Raw genomic sequence first — 25119 nt, forward strand, 5'->3', positions numbered from 1 at the left:
GGACTGTTATGTGGACTTTGGGGTCTGTTTTGTGGACTTTGAGGACTGTTATGTGGACTTTGAGGACTGTTATGTGGACTTTGAGGACTGTTATGTGGACTTTGAGGACTGTTATGTGGACTTTGTGGACTGTTATGTGGACTTTGAGGACTGTTATGTGGACTTTGGGGACTGTTATGTGGACTTTGAGGACTGTTATGTGAACTTTGAGGACTGTTAAGTGGACTTTGAGGTCTGTTATGTGGACTTTGAGGACTGTTATGTGGACTTTGAGGACTGTTATGTGGACTTTGAGGACGGTTTTGTGGACTTTGAGGACTGTTATGTGGACTTTGAGGACTGTTATGTGGACTTTGAGGACTGTTATGTGGACTTTGAGGACTGTTATGTGGACTTTGTGGACTGTTATGTGGACTTTGAGGACTGTTATGTGGACTTTGAGGACGGTTTTGTGGACTTTGAGGACTGTTATGTGGACTTTGAGGACTGTTATGTGGACTTTGAGGACTGTTATGTGGACTTTGAGGACTGTTATGTGGACTTTGTGGACTGTTATGTGGACTTTGAGGAGTGTTATGTGGACTTTGTGGACTGTTATGTGGACTTTGGGGAGTGTTATCTGGACTTTGAGGACTGTTATGTGGACTTTGAGGACTGTTATGTGGACTTTGAGGACTGTTACGTGGACTTTGAGGACTGTTATGTGGACTTTGAGGACTGTTATGTAGACTTTGAGGACTGTTATGTGGACTTTGAGGACTGTTATGTGGACTTTGAGGACTGTTAAGTGGACTTTGAGGACTGTTATGTGGACTTTGGGGACTGTTATGTGGACTTTGAGGACTTTGTGGACTTTGAGGACTGTTATGTGGACTTTGAGGTCTGTTGTGTGGACTTTGAGGACTGTTATGTGGACTTTGAGGACTGTTATGTGGACTTTGAGGACTGTTATGTGGACTTTGAGGACTGTTATGTGGACTTTGAGGACTGTTATGTGGACTTTGAGGACTGTTATGTGGACTCTGGGTCTGTTGTGTGGACTTTGAGGACTGTTATGTGGACTTTGAGGAGTGTTATGTGGACTTTGAGGACTGTTATGTGGACTTTGAGGACTGTTATGTGGACTTTGAGGACGGTTATGTGGACTTCGAGGACTGTTATGTGGACTTTGAGGTCTGTTGTGTGGACTTTGAGGACTGTTATGTGGACTTTGAGGACTGTTATGTGGACTTTGGGGTCTGTTATGTGGACTTTGAGGACTGTTATGTGGACTTTGAGATCTGTTATGTGGACTTTGAGGACTGATATTTGGACTTTGAGGACTGTTATGTGGACTTTGAGGACTGTTATGTGGACTTTGAGGACTGTTATGTGGACTTTGAGGACTGTTATGTGGACTTTGAGGACTGTTATGTGGACTTTGAGGACTGTTATGTGGACTTTGAGGACTGTTATGTGGACTTTGAGGACTGTTATGTGGACTTTGGGGACTTATGTGGACTTTGAGGACTGTTATGTGGACTTTGAGGACTGTCATGTGGACTTTGAGGACTGTTATGTGGACTTTGGGGACTGGTATGTGGACTTTGAGGACTGTTATGTGGATCGCCTAGGGGGTGTCCCAGCGTGTGTACGGGTGAAGGGGCCGTTAGCCCTTCCAGTGTAACCCCTCGTTAAGCTTGAATAAACAGTGCTGCCTCTACTCCACCGTCTCCGTGTCCCGTGAATCCGCTACACATGTAACAGTCTCTCATCACAACGAGCTCTCACTCTCTCTCTCTCCAGTTATTTTGCTGTGCCTTTGTTACACCTGATGAAGGAAGCTTGTGTTGCCTCCGAAACGTCGTGATTTCATAGTTCATTTATTTTGGTATAGCCTTGTGAGCCATTCGGCTCTTGAATCGGGTGCAACCACAACAAACCAAAAACATGAACAAGAAAAACATCTTAAAGTGACTTTGTGTGACTGTGCAAACAGAAAATCCAGAAAAAAAATATCAAAATATTCCTGAAATAGCACCGTACACCACCAACGCTGTGTGCAAAAAATCCCAGTGGGATGCAAGTCAAACAACAACAACCACAAGACAACTTAGCTTAAGGCCATCAGTCTAACTCCGTTACTACAACAACAACAACAACCACAAGACAACTTAGATTAAGGCCATCAGTCTAACTCCGTTACTACAACAACAACCACAAGACAACTTAGATTAAGGCCATCAGTCTAACTCCGTTACTACAACAACAACAACAACCACAAGACAACTTAGATTAAGGCCATCAGTCTAACTCCGTTACTACAACAACAACAACCACAAGACAACTTAGATTAAGGCAATCAGTCTAACTCCGTACTACAACAACCACAAGACAACTTAGATTAAGGCCATCAGTCTAACTCCGTACTACAACAACAACCACAAGACAACTTAGATTAAGGCCATCAGTCTAACTCCGTACTACAACAACAACCACAAGACAACTTAGATTAAGGCCATCAGTCTAACTCCGTACTACAACAACAACCACAAGACAACTTAGATTAAGGCCATCAGTCTAACTCCGTACTACAACAACAACAACAACAACCACAAGACAACTTAGATTAAGGCCGTCAGTCTAACTCCGTACTACAACAACAACCACAAGACAACTTAGATTAAGACCATCAGTCTAACTCCGTTACTACAACAACAACAACCACAAGGCAACTTAGATTAAGGCCATCAGTCTAACTCCGTTACTACAACAACAACCACAAGACAACTTAGATTAAGGCCATCAGACTAACTCCGTTACTACAACAACAACAGCCACAAGACAACTTAGATTAAGGCCGTCAGTCTAACTCCGTACTACAACAACAACCACAAGACAACTTAGATTAAGACCATCAGTCTAACTCCGTTACTACAACAACAACAACCACAAGGCAACTTAGATTAAGGCCGTCAGTCTAACTCCGTTACTACAACAACAACCACAAGACAACTTAGATTAAGGCCATCAGTCTAACTCCGTTACTACAACAACAACCACAAGACAACTTAGATTAAGGCCATCAGACTAACTCCGTTACTACAACAACAACAGCCACAAGACAACTTAGATGAAGGTCGTCAGTCTAACTCCGTTACTACAACAACAACCACAAGACAACTGAGATTAAGGCCATCGGTCTAACTCCATACTACTACAACAACCACGTTGTCTTGTGGTTGTTGTTGTAGTACGGAGTTAGACTGATGGCCTTAATCTAAGTTGTCTTGTGGTTGTTGTTGTTGTAGTATGGAGTTAGACTGATGGCCTTAATCTAAGTTGTCTTGTGGTGGTTGTTGTTGTAGTAACGGAGTTAGACTGATGGCCTTAATCTAAGTTGTCTTGTGGTTGTTGTTGTAGTAACGGAGTTAGACTGATGGCCTTAATCTAAGTTGTCTTGTGGTGGTTGTTGTTGTAGTACGGAGTTAGACTGATGGCCTTAATCTAAGTTGTCTTGTGGTTGTTGTTGTAGTACGGAGTTAGACTGATGGCCTTAATCTAAGTTGTCTTGTGGTTGTTGTTGTAGTACGGAGTTAGACTGATGGCCTTAATCTAAGTTGTCTTGTGGTGGTTGTTGTTGTAGTAACGGAGTTAGACTGATGGCCTTAATCTAAGTTGTCTTGTGGTTGTTGTTGTAGTAACGGAGTTAGACTGACGGCCTTAATCTAAGTTGTCTTGTGGTTGTTGTTGTAGTACGGAGTTAGACTGATGGCCTTAATCTAAGTTGTCTTGTGGTTGTTGTTGTAGTACGGAGTTAGACTGATGGCCTTAATCTAAGTTGTCTTGTGGTTGTTGATGTTAACTCACAAACTGATGGCCTTAATCTAAGTTGTCTTGTGGTTGTTGTTGTTGTAGTAACGGAGTTAGACTGACGGCCTTAATCTAAGTTTTCTTGTGGTTGTTGTTGTTGTTTGACTTACATCTCACTGGGATTTTTTGCACACAGCGTTGGTGTACGGTGCTTTTTTTCAGGCATATTTTGCTGTTTTTTTTTCCATGGATTTTCTGTTTGCACAAAGTCACATAAGTCACATTCATATTCTGAAATCAAAAATCACATAGTCACTTTAAGATGTTTTCTCGTTCGTGTTTTTGTTTTTGTGTTTGTTGTGGTTGCGCCCGATTCAAGAGCCGAATGGCTCACAGGGCTATACCAAAATAAAGAAACTGAAACATTTAAAACTGAATATGGATTTCGGAAATTCTCACGTGAAATTTGTAGCCCCTTATGTGAACTACGAAATGCATTGCCCAATGTTACGCACACGCTGTGTGAAATACAAAACGGAAGTCGTTTCCACCACGTGATCACGCACTTCCGGAGTGGGGTGTTGAGGCCCCCCCCCCCCTGCTCGCCTGAACGAAGCCCAACGGCCGGGCCTTATCGGAGTTTTTCCCGCGCAAACTTCGCCTGAGGGAACCAATTTACCCTAATTAGACGTTTCGGAACCGCACCCTCCCCCAGCAGGCCCGGCGGCGTCTCTCCGCGCCGCCGAGACGAACGCGGGCACGCCGCGATGAGCGCAGGCCGAGGAACGCGCTCGGGGCCTGGTCACCGAGGCGAGACCTCGGGCTCGCCTGGGCGGCCCTACCCGGGAAGGCGTGAGGGAGGCGGCCGAGGTGGAGGCGGCGGTGGTGGTGGACTGCATGGGTTGAGTCAGAGTGGTGGACTACATGGGTTGAGTCAGAGCGGTGGACTACATGGGTTGAGTCAGAGCGGTGGACTACATGGGTTGAGTCAGAGTGGTGGACCGCAGTTTGAATTAAGTCGACCGCCAGTAGTCCACCCCGGACCACCACAGCCACCACGACATCCACACGATGACCACCATCAGCATCCTCAACCACAACATCAGCAGCAGTATCAGCACCATCAGCAGTTTCCTCAGCAACAACAACAGCAGCAGCATCCTCAGCAACAACAGCATCAGCAGCAGTATCCTCAGCAGCAGCATCCTCAGCAGCAGCATCCTCAGCAGCAGCATCCTCAGCATCAGCAGCAGTATCAGCAGCAGCATCCTCAGCAGCAGCATCCTCAGCATCAGTATCAGCAGCAGCATCCTCAGCAGCAGCATCCTCAGCAACAGCATCAGCATCCTCAGCAACAGCATCAGCAGCAGTATCAGCATCCTCAGCAACAGCAGCAGCATCCTCAGCAACAACAGCAGCAGTATCCTCAGCAGCAACATCATCAGCAGCTTCAGCAGTATCATCATCATCAGCAGCAGCAGTATCCTCATCAGCAGCACAATCCGTATCAGCCGTCGCCATTCCATCCAGCCCATCAACAACAACAACAACAACCGCTACTACTACCACCACCACTACCACCACTACTGCAACCACCACCACAGCTATTACCACCACCACCATCACCACAACAACAACCACAACCACCACAACCACCACCACACCAACCCTCATGGCCTCCCTCTCAACGCGAAGGGCCCTCCATTCTACCTCTGCCAAGCGGACCACAGCAGCAGCGGCAGGAGGGCGGCAGGAGACACGGGGGTGGTGGTGGTGGTGGTGAAGAGGAGGAGGAGGAGGAGGAAGAAGAGCGGAGACGAGATGCGGCGTGGGTGGAGCAGTTTGAGAGGGCCCGCTTTGGCGGGGAGACAAAGGCGGCCGGGAGAGGGGGAGAAGTGGGGAGCTTGGCGCAGGCGAGGGCGGAGGTGGTAGCCGCTGTTGGGGCCGTGCAGAAGATGATGGGAGCGGTGGCACTTCTGAGGAAGGAGGTGGGGGGGTGGTGGTGGGGGGGGAGGTGGGGGGGTGGTGGGGGGGGGGGGTGAGGGAGGTGGTGGGGGGGTGGTGGTGGTGGTGGGGGGGGAGGTGGTGGGGGAGGTGGTGGTGGTGGGGGAGGTGGTGGTGGGGGGGGTGGTGGTGGGGGGGGTGGTGGTGGTGGGAGGGGTGGTGGTGGTGGGGGGGTGGTGATGGTGGTGGAGGTGGTAGTGGTGGTGGGGGAGGTGGTGGGGGGGGTGGGGGAGGTGGTGGTGGGGGAGGTGGTGGGGGGGGTGGTGGTGGGGGGGGTGGTGGTGGGTGGTGGTGGGGGTGGTGGTGGTGGGGGTGGTGGTGGTGGGGGGTGGTGGTGGTGGTGGTGGTGGGGGGTGGTGGTGGTGGGGGAGGTGGTGGGGGGGGTGGGGGAGGTGGTGGTGGGGGGGGTGGTGGTGGGGGGGGTGGTGGTGGGTGGTGGTGGGGGTGGTGGTGGTGGGGGGTGGTGGTGGTGGGGGGGGGGGTGGTGGTGGGTGGTGGGGGGGGTGGTGGTGGGGGGGGTGGTGGTGGTGGTGGGGGGGTGGTGGTGGGTGGTGGTGGGGGTGGTGGTGGTGGGGGGTGGTGGTGGTGGTGGTGGTGGGGGGTGGTGGTGGTGGGGGGGTGGTGGTGGGGGAGGTGTTGGTGGTGGGAGGTGGTGGTGGTGGGGGGGGGTGATGTTGGAGGTGGTGGTGGATGTGGTGGTTGACGTGATGTTGTTGTTGTCGTCCAGGATGGAGCTGCGTGGGTGGAGCAGGTGGAGGCGCTGGAGCGGATGAGGGTGGAGTTGCGTGGAGCGGTGGACAAGGTCTGCAGCTCAGCGTGGGTGGAGCAGACTCGGAGCAAGATGGAGGCCAGGCTCACTCGGTGATGGGGGGTGGTGATGATGGTAGTGGGGAGGGGGGGGTGATGGTGGTGATGGTGGTGATGGTGGTGGGGGGTGGTGATGGTGGGGGGTGATGGTGGTGGGGGGTGGTGATAGTGGTGGGGGGTGATGGTGGTGGTGGGTGGTGATGGTGGTGGGGGGTGATGGTGGTGGGGGGTGGTGATGGTGGTGATGGTGGTGATGGTGGTGATGATGATGGTGGTGGTGATAGTGGTGGGGGCGGTGGTTTGGGGTGATGGTGGTGGTGATGGTGGTGGTGGTGATGGTGGTGGTGATGGTGGTGGTGATGGTGGTGGTGATGATGGTGGTGGTGATGATTGTGGTGATGGTGTCTGTGTGCCGGGAAAGGTCCTGGCAAGGATTATTCAACATTGCCTTGCCAGGCATGCTGAGGAGAGGCTTGCAGAGCCCCAATGCGGTTTCAGGAAAGGGCGGTCCTGCACAGATGCCATATTTTCTGTCCGTCTGCTACAGCATAGGTGTAGGGAATTCCAACAAGACCTGCATCTCTGCTTTATTGACCTGGTCAAGGCCTATGATACCATCAGTAGGCCTGGGCTCTGGGTCGTTCTTCGTGCTTTCAGAGTCCCTGACCCTCTGCTCACGATCATTAAGGACCTTCATGATGGTGAGCGGGCCCGGGTAAAACTACGTGGCCGGGAGTCAGAGCCATTCCCTGTTAACCTTGGGGTGCGACAGGGATGTCCTCTGGCTCCCACATTATTTAACATCTATTTTGACCACGTAGTTTGTGAAGCCTTCAATAGCTGTACCGGGGGAATCTCCATATGGTACAGATATAATGGGAGGCTGATCGACGCCCGGGTGCGGTCAAGGGATGGCTCCCTATTGCTCAACCACGTTATGTATGCTGATGATTTGGTAATAGCTGCTCATTCAGAGGAGGAGTTGGAGACGCTGCTGCTGAGACTGGAGCGTGCCACTAAGAGGTGGGGCCTTACCATCAGCCCCACCAAAACTAAGCACCTGCCTGGGTATTTTGTACCATCGGACACTCCACCCCCACAACTCCCAATCGGTGATGGGGCAGTTGTGGAGAGAGTGGAGAGTTTCCCATACCTGGGCAGTGTGCTTATGACTAGCTCCAGTTTAACAGCAGAGGTCTCCGAATCATTCAAGCGGCAATATCTTTTCATCGGTTGCGTAACGCTGTGTGGAAGCTACCTGGTCTGTGGCTCCGCACTAAGCTTCAGGTCTTCTCGGCCACGGTCATTCCCTCCCTTCTCTACGCTTGCGAAACGTGGACCCCCCTAATGGAACATCTTCGCCGGTTCGAAACATTTAGGATGGCCTGCCTACGATCCATCCTGGGTTTAACCAGGCCGGATTGTGTGAGGAGCTCACAAATCCTTGAAAGATCTGGGCAGGGTCCCATCGGTGAGCTCCTCCGGCAGGCAAGCCTGCATTGGCTGGGTCATGTAGCCCGCATGCCCAGCCACCGCATGCCGAAACAGCTTTTGTTTCAGGCGGATCGAGGGGGCTAAACGGGCACGGCACGGGCTAGAAAAGAGATGGAGTGACGTGGTACAGGAGGACGTGGAGCTGAGTGGACTTGCCGGTGACTGGTACCAGCGGTGTCAAGATCGGCCTCTGTGGAGGAGGCTCGTGAAGGACGCTACTGGGCAGTTGGAGGCAGTCGCCCTCCAACAACAACGGAGGGCGGAGGAGCGACGCTCACAACAACGAGCGGAGCGCCGGGTGGCTAAAGCACAGCGGGTTGGCACAGTAGGGGGCACAGGTGGCGCATCAGCCAGTCATCTCAGTCAGTCGACCCGTGGCACCTGGGTCTGCCCCGTGACCTCCTGCCAGCGGGCGTTCGACACTTCACGTGGCCTCACGGTGCACATAGCCTGGCACAAGCGTCGTGGTGACGTCACCGCCACTTAGTGGCGAATGGCGGTTGTTGTGTGTGTGTCTGTGTGTGTCTGTCTGTGTGTGTGTCTGTGTGTGTGTCTGTGTGTCTGTGTGTGTGTCTGTGTGTGTGTCTGTGTGTGTGACTGTGTGTGTGTGTGTGTCTGTGTGTGTGTGTGTCTGGCACAAGCGTCGTGGTGACGTCACCGCCACTTAGTGGCGAATGGCGGTTGTTGTGTGTGTGTCTGTGTGTGTCTGTCTGTGTGTGTGTGTGTGTCTGTGTGTGTGTGTGTCTGTGTGTGTGTGTGTGTGTCTGGCACAAGCGTCGTGGTGACGTCACCGCCACTCAGTGGCGAATGGCGGTCGTTGTTGTTGACGGTGTGGTGTTGTTGGCGATGATGGCGGTGGCGATGATGGCGGCGGGCGCTGATGGCGATCGTGCCGGTGGCGGTGCCGGTGGCGGCGTTGTTTCCGCGGCGACAGGAGGAGGTGGCGGAGGAGCTGGAGGAGGAGGAGGCGGGAGGAGGTGGAGGCGAGGGAGCAGCGACGGAGGAGGGCGACGCTGACGCTGGACGCCTGGCTCCAGCAGCGGCAGCGGCTCAGCGACAAGGCCAAGCGGGTGAGGGGGAGAGGCGGTGGCGGTGGTGGTGGTGGTGGTGGTTGTGGTGGTGGTGGTTTTGGTGGTTGTGGTGGTTGTGATGGTTGTGGTGGTTTTGGTGGTGGTTGTGGTGGTGGTTGTGGTGGTAGTGGTGGTGGTTGTGGTGGTGGTGGTGGGGGTGGTGGTGGGGGTGGTGATGGTAGTGGTGGTGGTTGATGTGGTGGGGGTGATGGTGGTTGTGGTGGCGGTGGTGGTGGTGGTGGTGGTGGCGGTGGTGGTGGTGGCGGTGGTGGTGGTAGTGGTGGTTGTGGTGGTGGTGGCTGACATGGTGGTTGTGGTTGACATGGTGGTTGTGGTGGTTGTGGTGGTTGTGGTGGTGGTTGTGGTTGTGATGGTTGTGGTGGTGGTTGCAGGAGGAGGAGATGCAGGTGGTGGTGGTGGTTGACGTGCTGGTGGTTGTGGTGGTTGTGGTGGTGGTGGTGGTGGTTGTGATGGTTGTGGTGGTTGTGGTTGTGGTGGTGGTGTTGCAGGAGGAGGAGATGCAGGTGGTGGCTGACTCTGCCGTGTCCGAGGTGAGGAGGAAGCTTGCTGACTGTGGGCGCCTCTCCTCCATTCTCAGCGCGATCTGTCAACTCCGCACGGCTCGCTGCCTCGCAACCACTCGCAAGGGTCAGCAGCAGCATCAGCAGCATCATCAGCAGTAGCATCATCAGTAGCATCAGCAGCAGTAGCATCATCATCAACAGCATCATCATCAGTAGCATGAGCATCAGTAGCATGAGCATCAGTAGCAGCAGCAGTACCATCATCATCAGTAGCATCATCAGTAGCATCATCATCAGCAGTAGCATCATCATCAGCAGTAGCATCATCATCATCAGTAGCATCATCATCTTCATCATCAGCAGCAGTAGCATCATCATCATCAGTAGCATCATCATCTTCATCATCAGGAGCATCAGCAGCAGCATCATCAGTAGCATCATCATCTTCATCATCAGCAGCAGTAGCATCATCATCAGCAGTAGCATCATCAGCAGTAGCATCATCATCATCAGCAGTAGCATCATCAGCAGTAGCATCATCATCATCAGTAGCATCATCAGCAGCATCATCGTCATAAGTAGCATCACCATCAGTAGCATCATCAGCAGCAGCATCATCATCATCATCAGCAGCAGCATCATCATCGGGAGCATCATCATCATCAGTAGCATCATCAGTAGCATCATCATCAGCAGTAGCATCATCATCAGGAGCATCATCAGCAGCAATAGCATCATCATCATCAGCAGCATCATCAGTAGCATCATCATCATCTTCATCATCATCATGAGGAGCATCAGCAGCAGCATCATCAGTAGCATCATCATCTTCATCATCAGCAGCAGCAGTATCATCATCATCATCAGTAGCATCATCAGGAGCATCATCATCATCATCAACAGGAGCATCATCATCATCAGTAGCATCATCAGGAGTATCATCATCATCATCATCAGGAGCATCATCATCATCAGTAGCATTATCATCAGGAGCATCATAATCATCATCATCAGTAGCATCATCATTATCAGGAGCATCATCATCAGTAGCATCATCATCTTCATCATCATCATCACCATCATCATCATCACCATCATCATCACCATCATCATCATCACTACCATCATCAGTAGCATCATCATCATCAGGAGCATCATCATCAGTAGCATCATCATCATCAGTAGCATCATCATCAGCAGTAGCATCATCATCATCAGGAGCATCATCATCATCAGGATCATCATCATCATCAGTAGCATCATCATCATCATCAGTAGCATCATCATCAGTAGCATCATCATCATCAGTAGCATCATCGTCATCATCAGTAGCATCATCATCAGCAGTAGCATCATCATCGTCATCATCAGGAGCATCATCATCATCAGGAGCATCATCATCATCAGGAGCATCATCATCATCAGGAGCATCATCATCATCAGGAGCATCAATCATCAGTAGCATCATCATCTTCATCATCATCATCATGAGTAGCATCATCATCTTCATCATCATCATCAGGAGCAGCAGCATCATCATCCTGTATCCCAATCTCCAACCTCTCCCCCCCCCCCCACCCCCCCCCGCCCCCCAGGGCTCGCATCACCAGAGTCATCGTCATCATCATCGTCGTTCCGTGTCCACGTGTCTCTCCTGCGCTCGCTGTGCCGTCGGCGGGCACAGCTCTACCGCGACGAGGAGACGGCCATCCTCGTCCTCACGGCTCACGACGACGAGGAGGAGGAGGAGGAGGAGGGGGAGGAGGAGGGCGACGAGGAGGCGGAGGAGGAGGAGGCGGAGGATGAGGTGGCGCTGTTCGGGAGCACAGGTGAGTTCATCGCCGGAGGTGCCGTCACTCGGGGAATCATTCACTCACCGTGTGTGTGTCACTGTGTGTGTGTCACTGTGTGTGTCACTGTGTGTGTCACTGTGTGTGTGTCACTGTGTGTGTCACTGTGTGTGTGTCACTGTGTGTCTCACTGTGTGTGTCACTGTGTGTGTGTCACTGTGTGTGTCACTGTGTGTGTGTCACTGTGTGTGTCACTGTGTGTGTGTCACTGTGTGTGTGTCACTGTGTGTGTGTCACTGTGTGTGTGTCACTGTGTGTGTCACTGTGTGTGTGTCACTGTGTGTGTCTCACTGTGTGTGTGTCACTGTGTGTGTCTCACTGTGTGTGTCTCACTGTGTCCGGCAAAACAACCCCCTACCTCCTCGCGGTGCCGGACGGGCAACTCTGTCGTGGACAGCGCTGTGGGGGGAGATCCAATTTTGATTGGCTCCTCCCCTCATGGCATATGTGTCCACCACAGGGGCTAAACGGGGGCTCTGGACGGGTGCGAGGGGCTGGTAACCCCTCCACCTTCAATTAATTACCACGAAACTACGAATTAAACTGAAATATGTAACAACTAAGCTTGTACCGGAGGCCCCGGGGGGCCAGGCGTCTATGACGTCTCCTGGCCAAACCCCAAATTGGCGGAGCCAGGAGATTGAATACCTACCCTCGGGGCTACTCCAGAAACAACGAAAAGCCACTACGGTTGGCCACGTGGAATGTTCGAACGCTCACTGCAGAGGAGAGGCTGCCACTCCTCTGTCGGGAGCTGGACCGGTACCGCCTGGATCTATGCGGCATTCAGGAGGTCCGGTGGACCGGCTCTGGCTCCTGCCACCATGAGGGGTGGACAGTCCTCTACTCGGGGCAGCAGACTGCCAAACAACAGGGTGTGGGTCTTCTTTTGAACAAAAGAATGAAGGGGGCGTGGGAGCGTGGCGGTGAGGTGTGGGAAGCTGTAAGCCCCAGGCTACTTTGGGCTCGCCTTCCCATCAACCGGAGGCGAGGAATGGTGGTCGTGGTTACTTATGCCCCCACCGAAGATGAACATCCGTGGAGGGATGCAGGCAAAGCCGATGAGTCAGATGCCTTCTATGACCTCCTGTCACAGGTGCTGGCTAAAGTGGCCCCTCGGGATAGAGTCATCATGTTGGGTGACTTCAATGCCCGAGTTGGTCATGATACTGGCACCTGGTCTGGAGTGATTGGAGGGCATGGGCCAGATCAGCTCAATAACAACGGTAGGAGGCTGCTAGATTTTTGTGCAGCCCATGGGCTTGTAATTACCAACACGCTGTTCCGGCATCGGCGCATCCACACAACATCATGGATGCATGCCGGGTCCAAGCAAGAACATCTGCTGGACTACATAGTGACGGACCAGCGAATGCGAGCCCATGTCCTTGACACCAGGACCTACCGTGGAGCTGATCTGCCCTCTGACCATCGACTAGTCATCTGTAAGATGCGCCTGCCATTCCGCCACTCCGGTGGTGGGTGTACACCCAGGACCCCATTCCAACCTAAAGTGGCCTGGTCTCAGTTATCTGATGAAAGTTGCAAGCGAGAATTTCATCATCGCTTGCGGCTGGGATTGGCATCGTCCCCGACTCCTCCTGATGTCGAGGGTAAATGGGCGAGGTTTAGGACTGTGACTCATGCAGCTGCAATGGCTGCTTTGGGTACGCGGTCCAGACCTCCCCAGACACCCTGGATGACAGAGGAGTTGTTCACGATGGTTGAGAAAAAGCGACAGGCCCACTGTCATCGGCTACAGAATCCCACGTCAGAGAATGAGGAGGCTTACCGCAGCCTTCGCTCGGAGGTTCGGAGAGCCGTGAGGCGCTGCAAGGATGGGTGGTGGTCGCGGGTTGCTGAGGAGATGGAGTCTGCCTCAGTGGCCCGTGATCACAAATCTCTATTTAACTCCATCAAAAAAGTAACCTGCAGCGCCACACCTATTACCATCATTAGGGAAAAAAACGGTGATCCAATTTCCGACCCCCAGGAACAGGTTTGCAGATTTGCTGAGCATTTCTGTGAGGTCCTGGGGGAGGGAAAATCCCTCAGCCAGGAAAACATCGTGGCACAAAGTGAGGATGACCCTGCTGAGGCTGCGGTGCCTCAAATATTGGATGAAGTCACCCCCTGTGAGTGGCTGGCTGAGGTGCCATCTGCTGAGGAAGTATTGAAGGCGATCCGGAGTCTGAGACCAGGAAAGGCAGCGGGCAGAGATGATCTCCCAAGCGAAATGCTGAGGGAGGGTGGCGTTTGTGCACAGACTGCCCTATATGACATCATAACAACAGTCTGGACCACTGGACGGGTTCCGCAGGATTGGAAGGATGCCCTGGTGGTCCCCCTTTTTAAGAAGGGGGACCGCACAGACTGTAACAACTACAGGGGCATCTCACTCCTCAGTGTGCCGGGAAAGGTCCTGGCAAGGATTATTCAGCATCGCCTTGCCAGGCACGCTGAGGAGAGGCTTGCGGAGCCCCAATGCGGTTTCAGGAAAGGGCGGTCCTGCACAGATGCCATATTTTCTGTCCGTCTGCTACAGCAGAGGTGTAGGGAATTCCAACAAGACCTACATCTCTGCTTTATTGACCTGGTCAAGGCCTATGATACCATCAGTAGGCCTGGGCTCTGGGTCGTTCTTCGTGCTTTTGGAGTACCTGACCCTCTGCTCACGATCATTAAGGACCTTCATGATGGTGAGCGGGCCCGGGTAAAACTACGTGGCCGGGAGTCAGAGCCATTCCCTGTACACCTTGGGGTGCGACAGGGATGTCCTCTGGCTCCCACATTATTTAACATCTATTTTGACCACGTAGTTCGTGAAGCCTTCAATAGCTGTACCGGGGGAATCTCCATATGGTACAGATATAATGGGAGGCTAATCGATGCCCGGGTGCGGTCAAGGGATGGCTCCCTATTGCTCAACCACGTTATGTATGCTGATGACTTGGTAATAGCTGCTCAGTCAGAGGAGGAGTTGGAGACGCTGCTGCTGAGACTGGAGCGTGCCACTAAGAGGTGGGGCCTTACCATCAGCCCCACCAAAACTAAGCACCTGCCTGGGTATTTTGTACCATCGGACACTCCACCCCCACAACTCCCAATCGGTGATGGGGCAGTTGTGGAGAGAGTGGAGAGTTTCCCATACCTGGGCAGTGTGCTTATGACTGGCTCCAGTTTAACAGCAGAGGTCTCACTCCGAATCAGTCGAGCGGCAATATCTTTTCATCGGTTGCGTAACGCTGTGTGGAAGCTACCTGGTCTGTCGCTCCGCACTAAGCTTCAGGTCTTCTCGGCCACGGTCATTCCCTCCCTTCTCTACGCTTGCGAAACGTGGACCCCCCTAATGGAACATCTTCGCCGGTTAGAAACATTTAGGCTGGCCTGCCTACGATCCATCCTGGGTTTAACCAGACTGGATTGTGTGAGGAGCTCACAAATCCTTGAAAGATCTGGGCAGGGTCCCATCGGTGAGCTCCTCCGGCAGGCAAGGCTGCGATGGCTGGGTCATGTAGCCCGCATGCCCAGCCACCGCATGCCGAAACAGCTTTTGTTTGGCCGGATTGAGGGGGCTAAGCGGGCGCGGCACGGGCTAGAGAAGAGATGGAGTGATGTGGTACAGGAGGACGTGGAGCTGAGTGGACTTGCCGATGACTGGTACCAGCGGTGTCAAGATCGGCCTCTGTGGAGGAGGCTCGTGAAGGATGCTACTGGGCAGTTGGAGGCAGTCGCCCTCCAACAACAACGGAGGGCGGAGGAGCGACGCTCACAACAGCGAGCGGAGCGCCGGGTGGCTAAAGCACAGCAGGTTGGCACAGTAGGGGGCACAGGTGGTGCATCAGCCAGTCATCTCAGTCAGTCGACCCGTGGCACCTGGGTCTGCCCCGTGACCTCCTGCCAGCGGGCGTTCGACACTTCACGTGGCCTCAGGGTGCACATAGCCTGGCACAAGCGTCGTGGTGACGTCACCGCCACTTAGTGGCGAATGGCGGTTGTTGTTGTTGTCTCACTGTGTGTATCTCACTGTGTGTGTCACTGTGTGTGTCACTGTGTGTGTGTGTGTCACTGTGTGTGTCTCACTGTGTGTCTCACTGTGTGTGTCACTGTGTGTGTCACTGTGTGTCTCACTGTGTGTGTGTCACTGTGTGTGTCACTGTGTGTGTCACTGTGTGTGTCACTGTGTGTGTCTCACTGTGTGTGTCACTGTGTGTGTCACTGTGTGTGTGTGTGTCACTGTGTGTGTCTCACTGTGTGTGTCACTGTGTGTGTCACTGTGTGTGTCTCACTGTGTGTGTGTCACTGTGTGTCTCACTGTGTGTCATTGTGTGTGTCACTGTGTGTGTGTCACTGTGTGTGTCACTGTGTGTCTCACTGTGTGTGTCACTGTGTGTGTCACTGTGTGTGTCTCACTGTGTGTGTCTCACTGTGTGTGTGTCACTGTGTGTGTCACTGTGTGTGTCACTGTGTGTGTCACTGTGTGTGTCACTGTGTGTGTCACCGTGTGTCTAACCGTGTGTGTGTCTAACCGTGTGTGTGTCACTGTGTGTGTCACTGTGTGTGTCACTGTGTGTGTCACTGTGTGTCTCACTGTGTGTGTGTCACTGTGTGTGTGTCACTGTGTGTGTCACTGTGTCTCACTGTGTGTGTGTCACTGTGTGTGTGTCACTGTGTGTGTCACTGTGTCTCACTGTGTGTCACCGTGTGTGTAACTGTGTGTGTCACTGTGTGTGTCACTGTGTGTCTCACTGTGTGTCTCACTGTGTGTGTCACTGTGTGTGTCACTGTGTGTCTCACTGTGTGTCACTGTGTGTGTCACTGTGTGTGTCACTGTGTGTGTCACTGTGTGTGTGTCACTGTGTGTCTCACTGTGTGTGTCACTGTGTGTGTCACTGTGTGTGTCACTGTGTGTGTTACTGTGTGTGTCACCGTGTGTGTCACTGTGTGTGTGTCTATGTGTGTGTCACTGTGTGTCACTGTGTGTGTCACTGTGTGTCACTGTGTGTCACTGTATGTGTCAATGTGTGTGTCACTGTGTGTGTCACTGTGTGTGTTACTGTGTGTGTCACGGTGTGTGTGTCACTGTGTGTGTCACTGTGTGTGTCACTGTGTGTCACTGTGTGTGTCAATGTGTGTGTCACTGTGTGTGTCACTGTGTGTGTCTCACTGTGTGTGTGTCACTGTGTGTGTCATTGTGTGTGTGTCACTGTGTGTGTTGTCACTGTGTGTCTCACCGTGTGTGTCACTGTGTGTGTCTCAGTGTGTGTCACCGTGTGTGTCACTGTGTGTGTCACTGTGTGTGTCACTGTGTGTGTGTGTCACTGTGTGTGTCACTGTGTGTGTGTGTCACTGTGTGTGTCACTGTGTGTCTCACTGTGTGTGTCACTGTGTGTGTCTCAGTGTGTGTCACCGTGTGTGTCACTGTGTGTGTCACTGTGTGTGTCACTGTGTGTGTCACTGTGTGTGTCACTGTGTGTGTGTGTCACTGTGTGTGTGTCACTGTGTGTGTGTGTCACTGTGTGTGTCACTGTGTGTCTCACTGTGTGTCTCACTGTGTGTGTCACTGTGTGTGTCACTGTGTGTGTCACTGTGTGTGTGTGTGTCACTGTGTGTGTCACTGTGTGTCACTGTGTGTGTCACTGTGTGTGTCACTGTGTGTGTGTCACTGTGTGTGTCTCACTGTGTGTCTCACTGTGTGTGTCTCACTGTGTGTGTCACTGTGTGTGTCACTGTGTGTGTCACTGTGTGTGTGTCACTGTGTGTCTCACTGTGTGTGTCACTGTGTGTGTCACTGTGTGTGTCACTGTGTGTGACTCACTGTGTGTGTCACTGTGTGTGTTACTGTGTGTGTCACCGTGTGTGTGTCACTGTGTGTGTCACTGTGTGTGTCTATGTGTGTGTCACTGTGTGTGTCACTGTGTGTGTCACTGTGTGTCACTGTGTGTGTCAATGTGTGTGTCACTGTGTGTGTCACTGTGTGTGTTACTGTGTGTGTCACGGTGTGTGTGTCACTGTGTGTGTCACTGTGTGTCTCACTGTGTGTGTTGTCACTGTGTGTCTCACCGTGTGTGTCACTGTGTGTCTCACTGTGTGTGTCACTGTGTGTGTCACTGTGTGTGTCACTGTGTGTCTCACTGTGTGTGTCACTGTGTGTCTCACTGTGTGTGTCACTGTGTGTCTCAGTGTGTGTCACCGTGTGTGTCACTGTGTGTGTCACTGTGTGTGTCACTGTGTGTGTCACTGTGTGTGTGTGTCACTGTGTGTGTGTGTGTCACTGTGTGTGTGTGTCACTGTGTTTGTCACTGTGTGTGTGTCACTGTGTGTCACTGTGTGTGTCACTGCGTGTCACTGTGTGTCTCACTGTGTGTCTCACTGTGTGTCTCACTGTGTGTGTGTCACCGTGTGTGTCACTGTGTGTCTAACCGTGTGTGTCTAACCGTGTGTGTCACTGTGTGTGTCACTGTCTCACTGTGTGTGTCACTGTGTCTCACTGTGTGTGTCACTGTGTGTGTCACTGTGTGTGTCACTGTGTGTCACTGTGTGTGTGTCACTGTGTGTGTGTCACTGTGTGTGTGTGTCACTGTGTGTGTCACTGTGTGTGTCACTGTGTTTGTCACTGTGTGTCTCACTGTGTGTGTCTCACTGTGTGTGTCTCACTGTGTGTGTCACTGTGTGTGTCACTGTGTGTCACTGTGTGTCTCACTGTGTGTGTCTCTGTGTGTGTCACTGTGCGTCTCACTGTGTTTGTCTCACTGTGTTTGTGTCACTGTGTGTCACTGTGTCTGTCACTGTGTGTCACTGTGTGTCACTGTGTGTGTGTCACTGTGTGTGTCACTGTGTGTCTCACTGTGTGTGTCACTGTGTGTCTCACTGTGTGTGTCACTGTGTGTGTCACTGTGTGTGTCACTGTGTGTGTGTCACTGTGTGTGTCATTGTGTGTCACTGTGTGTCTCACTGTGTGTGTCACTGTGTGTCTCACTGTGTGTGTCTCACTGTGTGTGTCACTGTGTCTGTCACTGTGTGTCACTGTGTGTCACTGTGTGTCACTGTGTGTGTCACTGTGTGTGTCTCACTGTGTGTGTCACTGTGTGTGTCACTGTGTGTGTCACTGTGGGGGTCACTGTGTGTGTCTCACTGTGTGTGTCACTGTGTGTCTCACTGTGTGTGTCACTGTGTGTGTCACTGTGTGTGTCTCACCGTGTCTCACCGTGTCTCACCGTGTGTCACTGTGTGTGTCACTGTGTGTGTCACTGTGTGTCTCACCGTGTCTCACCGTGTCTCACTGTGTGTGTCACTGTGTGTGTCACTGTGTGTCTCACTGTGTGTCACTGTGTGTCTCACTGTGTGTGTCACTGTGTGTGTGTCACTGTGTGTGTCTCACTGTGTGTGTCACTGTGTGTCACTGTGTCTCACTGTGTGTGTCACTGTGTGTGTCTCACTGTGTGTGTCTCACCGTGTGTCTCACTGTGTGTGTCTCACTGTGTCTCACTGTGTGTGTCACTGTGTGTGTGTCACTGTGTGTCACTGTGTGTGTGTCACTGTGTGTGTCACTGTGTGTGTGTCACTGTGTGTGTCACTGTGTGTGTCACTGTGTGTGTCACTGTGTGTGTCACTGTGTGTCACTGTGTGTGTGTCACTGTGTGTCTCACGTGTGTGTCACTGTGTGTGTGTGTCACTGTGTGTGTGTCACTGTGTGTCTCACTGTGTGTGTCACTGTGTGTCTCACTGTGTGTGTCACTGTGTGTCTCACTGTGTGTGTCACTGTGTGTGTCACTGTGTGTCACTGTGTGTGTGTCACTGTGTGTGTGTCACTGTGTGTGTCACTGTCTCACTGTGTGTCTCACTGTGTCTCACTGTGTCTCACTGTGTGTCTAACCGTGTGTGTCTCACTGTGTGTGTGTGTGTGTCACTGTGTGTGTGTCACTGTGTGTGTCACTGTGTGTGTGTCACTGTGTGTGTGTCACTGTGTGTGTGTCACTGTGTGTGTCACTGTGTGTGTCACTGTGTGTCACTGTGTGTGTCACTGTGTGTCTCACTGTGTGTCTCACTGTGTGTGTGTGCGTCTCACTGTGTGTCTCACTGTGTGTGTCACTGTGTGTGTCACTGTGTGTGTGTCACTGTGTGTGTCACTGTGTGTGTCACTGTGTGTGTGTCACTGTGTGTGTCACTGTGTGTGTGTCACTGTGTGTGTCTCACTGTGTGTGTCTCACTGTGTGTGTCACTGTGTGTGTCACTGTGTGTGTCACTGTGTGTGTCTAACCGTGTGTGTCACTGTGTGTCACTGTGTGTCTCACTGTGTGTGTCACTGTGTGTGTCACTGTGTGTGTCACTGTGTGTGTCACTGTGTGTGTCTCACTGTGTGTCTCTCTGTCTGTCTCACTGTGTGTGTCTCACTGTGTGTCTCACTGTGTGTCTCACTGTGTGTGTCACTGTGTCTCACTGTGTGTGTCACTGTGTGTGTCACTGTGTGTGTCACTGTGTGTGTGTCACTGTGTGTGTCACTGTGTGTGTCACTGTGTGTGTGTGTCACTGTGTGTGTCACTGTGTGTGTGTCACTGTGTGTGTCACTGTGTGTGTCACTGTGTGTGTGTGTCACTGTGTGTGTCACTGTGTGTGTGTCACTGTGTGTGTCACTGTGTGTGTCACTGTGTGTGTGTCACTGTGTGTGTCACTGTGTGTGTGTCACTGTGTGTGTCTCACTGTGTGTGTCTCACTGTGTGTGTCACTGTGTGTGTCACTGTGTGTGTCACTGTGTGTGTCTAACCGTGTGTGTCACTGTGTGTCACTGTGTGTCTCACTGTGTGTGTCACTGTGTGTGTCACTGTGTGTGTCACTGTGTGTGTCACTGTGTGTGTCTCACTGTGTGTCTCACTGTCTGTCTCACTGTGTGTGTCTCACTGTGTGTCTCACTGTGTGTCTCACTGTGTGTGTCACTGTGTCTCACTGTGTGTGTCACTGTGTGTGTCACTGTGTGTGTCACTGTGTGTGTGTCACTGTGTGTGTCACTGTGTGTGTCACTGTGTGTGTGTGTCACTGTGTGTGTCACTGTGTCTCACGTGTGTGTCACTGTGTGTCTCACTGTGTGTGTGTGTGTCTCACTGTGTGTCTCACTGTGTGTGTCACTGTGTGTCTCACTGTCTGTGTGTCACTGTGTGTTTCACTGTGTGTCTCACTGTGTGTGTCACTGTGTGTGTCTCACTGTGTGTGTCACTGTGTGTGTCACTGTGTGTCTCACTGTGTGTCTAACCGTGTGTGTTTCACTGTGTGTGTGTGTGTGTGTCACTGTGTGTGTGTCACTGTGTGTGTCACTGTGTGTCTCACTGTGTGTCTCACTGTGTGTCTCACTGTGTGTCTAACCGTGTGTCTCACCGTGTGTGTCACCGTGTGTGTCACTGTGTGTCTCACTGGGTGTGTCACTGTGTGTCTCCCCCGTGTCTCACCGTGTCTCTCCGTGTCTCCCCGTGTCTCCCCGTGTCTCACCGTGTCTCCCCCGTGTCTCCCCGTGTCTCCCCGTGTCTCCCCCGTGTCTCCCTCGTGTCTCCCCGTGTCTCCCCGCGTCTCCCCGCGTCTCACCATGTCTCCCCGCGTCTCCCCGCGTCTCCCCGTGTCTCCCCGTGTCTCTCTCCGTGTCTCTCTCCGTGTCTCCCCGTGTCTCCCCCTGTGTCTCACCGTGTCTCCCCGTGTCTCCCCCGTGTCTCCCCCGTGTCTCCCTGTGTCTCCCCCATGTCTCCCCGTGTCTCACCCCGTGTCTCCCCGTGTCTCCCCCGTGTCTCCCCGTGTCTCCCCGTGTCTCCCCGTGTCTCACCCCATGTCTCCCCCGTGTCTCCCCGTGTCTCCCCGTGTCTCCCCGTGTCTCACCCCGTGTCTCCCCCGTGTCTCCCCGTGTCTCCCCGTGTCTCCCCGCGTCTCTCTCCGTGTCTCTCTCCGTGTCCCCCCGTGTCTCCCTGTGTCTCACCCCGTGTCTCCCCGCGTCTCTCTCCGTGTCTCTCTCCGTGTCCCCCCGTGTCCCCCCGTGTCTCACCGTGTCTCCCCGTGTCTCCCCGTGTCTCCCCCGTGTCTCCCCCGTGTCTCCCCGTGTCTCCCCGTGTCTCCCCGTGTCTCCCCGTGTCTCTCTCCGTGTCTCTCTCCGTGTCTCCCCCGTGTCTCCCCATGTCTCTCCGTGTCTCCCCGTGTCTCCCCGTGTCTCCCCGTGTCTCCCCGTGTCTCCCCGTGTCTCCCTCCAGGCCGTCAGCACCATGCTGTCCATCAAGTTGCAGATTCTTCCATCTCAGCCCTGCTGCACATACGGTAACTCAGCCAGCAGTGGATAGACCACGGTTAAAGAGTGGACTGAGCCCAGCCACAGTAACGTGGAGTGTCCGTGTCTGTCTAGGGGCGAGTGGGACCCGTCTGAGCCCTGCCACGGTAACGTGGAGTGTCCGTGTCTGTCTAGGGGCGAGTGGGACCCGTCTGAGCCCAGCCACAGTAACGTGGAGTGTCCGTGTCTGTCTAGGGGCGAGTGGGACACGTCTCAGCCCTGCCACACTAACGTGGAGTGTCCGTGTCTGTCTAGGGGCGAGTGGGACACGTCTCAGCCCTGCCACACTAACGTGGAGTGTCCGTGTCTGTCTAGGGGCGAGTGGGACTCGTCTGAGCCCTGCCACACTAACGTGGAGTGTCCGTGTCTGTCTAGGGGCGAGTGGGACCCGTCTGAGCCCTGCCACGCTAACGTGGAGTGTTCGTGTCTGTCTAGGGGCGAGTGGGACACTTCTCAGCCCTGCCACACTAACGTGGAGTGTCCGTGTCTGTCTGGGGGCGAGTGGGACACGCCTGAGCCCTGCCACACTAACGTGGAGTGTCCGTGTCTGTCTAGGGGCGAGTGGGACACGCCTGAGCCCTGCCACAGTAACGTGGAGTGTCTGTGTCTGTCTAGGGGCGAGTGGGACACGTCTGAGGCCTGCCACACTAACGTGGAGTGTCTGTGTCTGTCTAGGGGCGAGTGGGACTCGTCTGAGCCCTGCCACGGTAACGTGGAGTGTCCGTGTCTGTCTAGGGGCGAGTGGGACACGTCTTAGCCCTGCCACACTAACGTGGAGTGTCCGTGTCTGTCTAGGGGCGAGTGGGACACGCCTGAGCCCTGCCACACTAACGTGGAGTGTCCGTGTCTGTGTCTAGGGGCGAGTGGGACTCGTCTGAGCCCTGCCACAGTAACGTGGAGTGTCCGTGTCTGTCTGGGGGCGAGTGGGACACGCCTGAGCCCTGCCACACTAACGTGGAGTGTCCGTGTCTGTCTAGGGGCGAGTGGGACACGTCTCAGCCCTGCCACACTAACGTGGAGTGTTCGTGTCTGTCTAGAGGCGAGTGGGACACGCCTGAGCCCTGCCACACTAACGTGGAGTGTCCGTGTCTGTCTGGGGGCGAGTGGGACACGTCTCAGCCCTGCCACACTAACGTGGAGTGTCCGTGTCTGTGTCTAGGGGCGAGTGGGACACGCCTTAGCCCTGCCACACTAACGTGGAGTGTCCGTGTCTGTCTAGGGGCGAGTGGGACCCGTCTGAGCCCTGCCACACTAACGTGGAGTGTCCGTGTCTGTCTAGGGGCGAGTGGGACACGCCTGAGCCCTGCCACACTAACGTGGAGTGTCCGTGTCTGTGTCTAGGGGCGAGTGGGACACGTCTGAGCCCTGCCACACTAACGTGGAGTGTCCGTGTCTGTCTAGGGGCGAGTGGGACACGTCTGAGCCCTGCCACACTAACGTGGAGTGTCCGTGTCTGTCTGGGGGCGAGTGGGACCCGTCTGAGCCCTGCCACACTAACGTGGAGTCTCCGTGTCTGTCTAGGGGCGAGTGGGACACGTCTGAGCCCTGCCACACTAACGTGGAGTGTCCGTGTCTGTCTAGGGGCGAGTGGGACACGTGTCTGTCTGAGAACGGCTCTCCGATTCCGAGAGGCTGGGTCCAACCAACGCCGCCGAGCAGCCCGGCGTGGTTGACTGCACTTCTATGACCCCCTACCACCACGGGCACCACCACGGGCACCACCACGGGCAGCACCACGGGCACCACCACCACCACCACGGGCACCACCACGGGCACCACCACGGGCACCACGGCCAGCGGCGATTCCGTTTCCACCGTCGTGCAATAAAACCTGCTGATGTCTGTGTCAGTGTGTGTCTGTGTGTCAGTGTGTGTGTGTCTGTGTGTGTGTGACTGTGTGTGTCTGTGTGACTGTGTGTGTGTCTGTGTGTGTGACTGTGTGACTGTGTGTGTGTGTCAGTGTGTGTGTCTGTGTGTCTGTGTGTGTGACTGTCTGTGTGTGTGACTGTGTGTATGTTTGTCAGTGTGTGTGTCTGTGTGTGTGTCAGTGTGTGTGTCAGTGTGTGTGTCAGTGTGTGTGTGTGTGTGAGCGATAGTGTAGCGGTTAGCGCTTCGCTGCGCTATGAACCTGGCGACCCGGGTTCGATTCCCGCTCACGGCCAACACCAGTGACGATTATCTGAACCGGTCCCGGGCCTCCCCTAGGTCGACTTAGCCTCAAATGAGTACCTGGTGCGGTGTGTAAACATTGCCACTAGGGAGACAAAGGCGGTCGGGCGTGGTGCTGGCCACCCACCCCCTCGTGTACCGTTCCGGCCTTCATAGGTGCTCGCTAACAGCACTTGCCCCTACAGTCTGTTAAGACTATATGGGGGTTCTTTGTCTGTGTGTCTGTGTGCGTGTGTGTCTGCGTATGTGTGTCTGCGTGTGTGTCTGTCTGCGTGTGTCAGTGTCTGTGTGTGCCTGTGAATCAGTTGATTTGGTAATAGCTGCTCATTCAGAGGAGGAGTTGGAGACGCTGCTGCTGAGACTGGAGCGTGCCACTAAGAGATGGGCCCTTACCATCAGCCCCACCAAAACTAAGCACCTGCCTGGGTATTTTGTACCATCGGACACTCCACCCCCACAACTCCCAATCGGTGATGGGGCAGTTGTGGACAGAGTGGAGAGTTTCCCATACCTGGGCAGTGTGCTTATGACTGGCTCCAGTTTAACAGCAGAGGTCTTACTCCGAATCAGTCGAGCGGCAATATCTTTTCATCGGTTGCGTAACGCTGTGTGGAAGCTACCTGGTCTGTCGCTCCGCACTAAGCTTCAGGTCTTCTCGGCCACGGTCATTCCCTCCCTTCTCTACGCTTGCGAAACGTGGACCCCCCTAATGTTAGAAACATTTAGGCTGGCCTGCCTACGATCCTTCCTGGGTTTAACCAGACTGGATTGTGTGAGGAGCTCACAAATCCTTGAAAGATCTGGGCAAGGTCCCATCGGTGAGCTCCTCCGGCGGGCAAGGCTGTGATGGCTGGGTCATGTAGCCCGCATGCCCAGCCACCGCATGCCCAAACAGCTTTTGTTCGGCCGCATCGAGGGGGCTAAGCGGGCGCGGCACGGGCTAGAGAAGAGATGGAGTGACGTGGTACAGGAGGCACGGGCTAGAGAAGAGATGGAGTGACGTGGTACAGGAGGCACGGGCTAGAGAAGAGATGGAGTGATGTGGTACAGGAGGCACGGGCTAGAGAAGAGATGGAGTGATGTGGTACAGGAGGCACGGGCTAGAGAAGAGA

General features: G+C 53.6%; 1 protein-coding gene across 2 annotated transcripts; it reads left to right on the forward strand.

The window, feature by feature from the left end:
* The first annotated feature begins 4354 nt into the window (after window positions 1-4354).
* Window positions 4355-23687, forward strand: LOC116958560 (uncharacterized). 2 transcript variants are annotated; one of them, XM_076057016.1, is made up of 7 exons: window positions 4355-5780; window positions 6524-6657; window positions 9032-9167; window positions 9677-9815; window positions 11287-11520; window positions 21765-21828; window positions 22034-23361. In XM_076057016.1, exons 1-7 carry the CDS (start codon window positions 4560-4562, stop codon window positions 22593-22595), a joined length of 2490 nt encoding a protein of 829 aa, XP_075913131.1. In that variant the 5' UTR covers window positions 4355-4559; the 3' UTR covers window positions 22596-23361. The 2 variants fall into 2 exon arrangements, with proteins under 2 accessions (XP_075913131.1, XP_075913132.1); XM_076057017.1 differs by lacking the exon at window positions 22034-23361 and adding an exon at window positions 23420-23687 and having other exon boundaries at window positions 4359-5780.
* The last annotated feature ends 1432 nt before the right edge of the window (window positions 23688-25119 follow it).

Source organism: Petromyzon marinus, chromosome 79 (genome assembly GCF_048934315.1).
Source record: "Petromyzon marinus isolate PM22_M1 ecotype Great Lakes invasive population chromosome 79, UKy_Petmar_22M1.pri1.0, whole genome shotgun sequence".
Classification (NCBI taxonomy): domain Eukaryota; kingdom Metazoa; phylum Chordata; class Hyperoartia; order Petromyzontiformes; family Petromyzontidae; genus Petromyzon; species Petromyzon marinus.

What these genes read in the sequence shown, in the direction of transcription:
- LOC116958560 (XM_076057016.1), top strand. Translation starts at nt 4,560, where the DNA reads ATGAGCGCAGGCCGAGGAACGCGCTCGGGGCCTGGTCACCGAGGCGAG. An exon ending in TGGCACTTCTGAGGAAGGAG is followed by an intron (nt 5,781 to 6,523) that starts GTGGGGGGGTGG and finishes GTTGTCGTCCAG; the next exon opens with GATGGAGCTGCGTGGGTGGA. An exon ending in CCTCGCAACCACTCGCAAGG is followed by an intron (nt 9,816 to 11,286) that starts GTCAGCAGCAGC and finishes CCCGCCCCCCAG; the next exon opens with GGCTCGCATCACCAGAGTCA.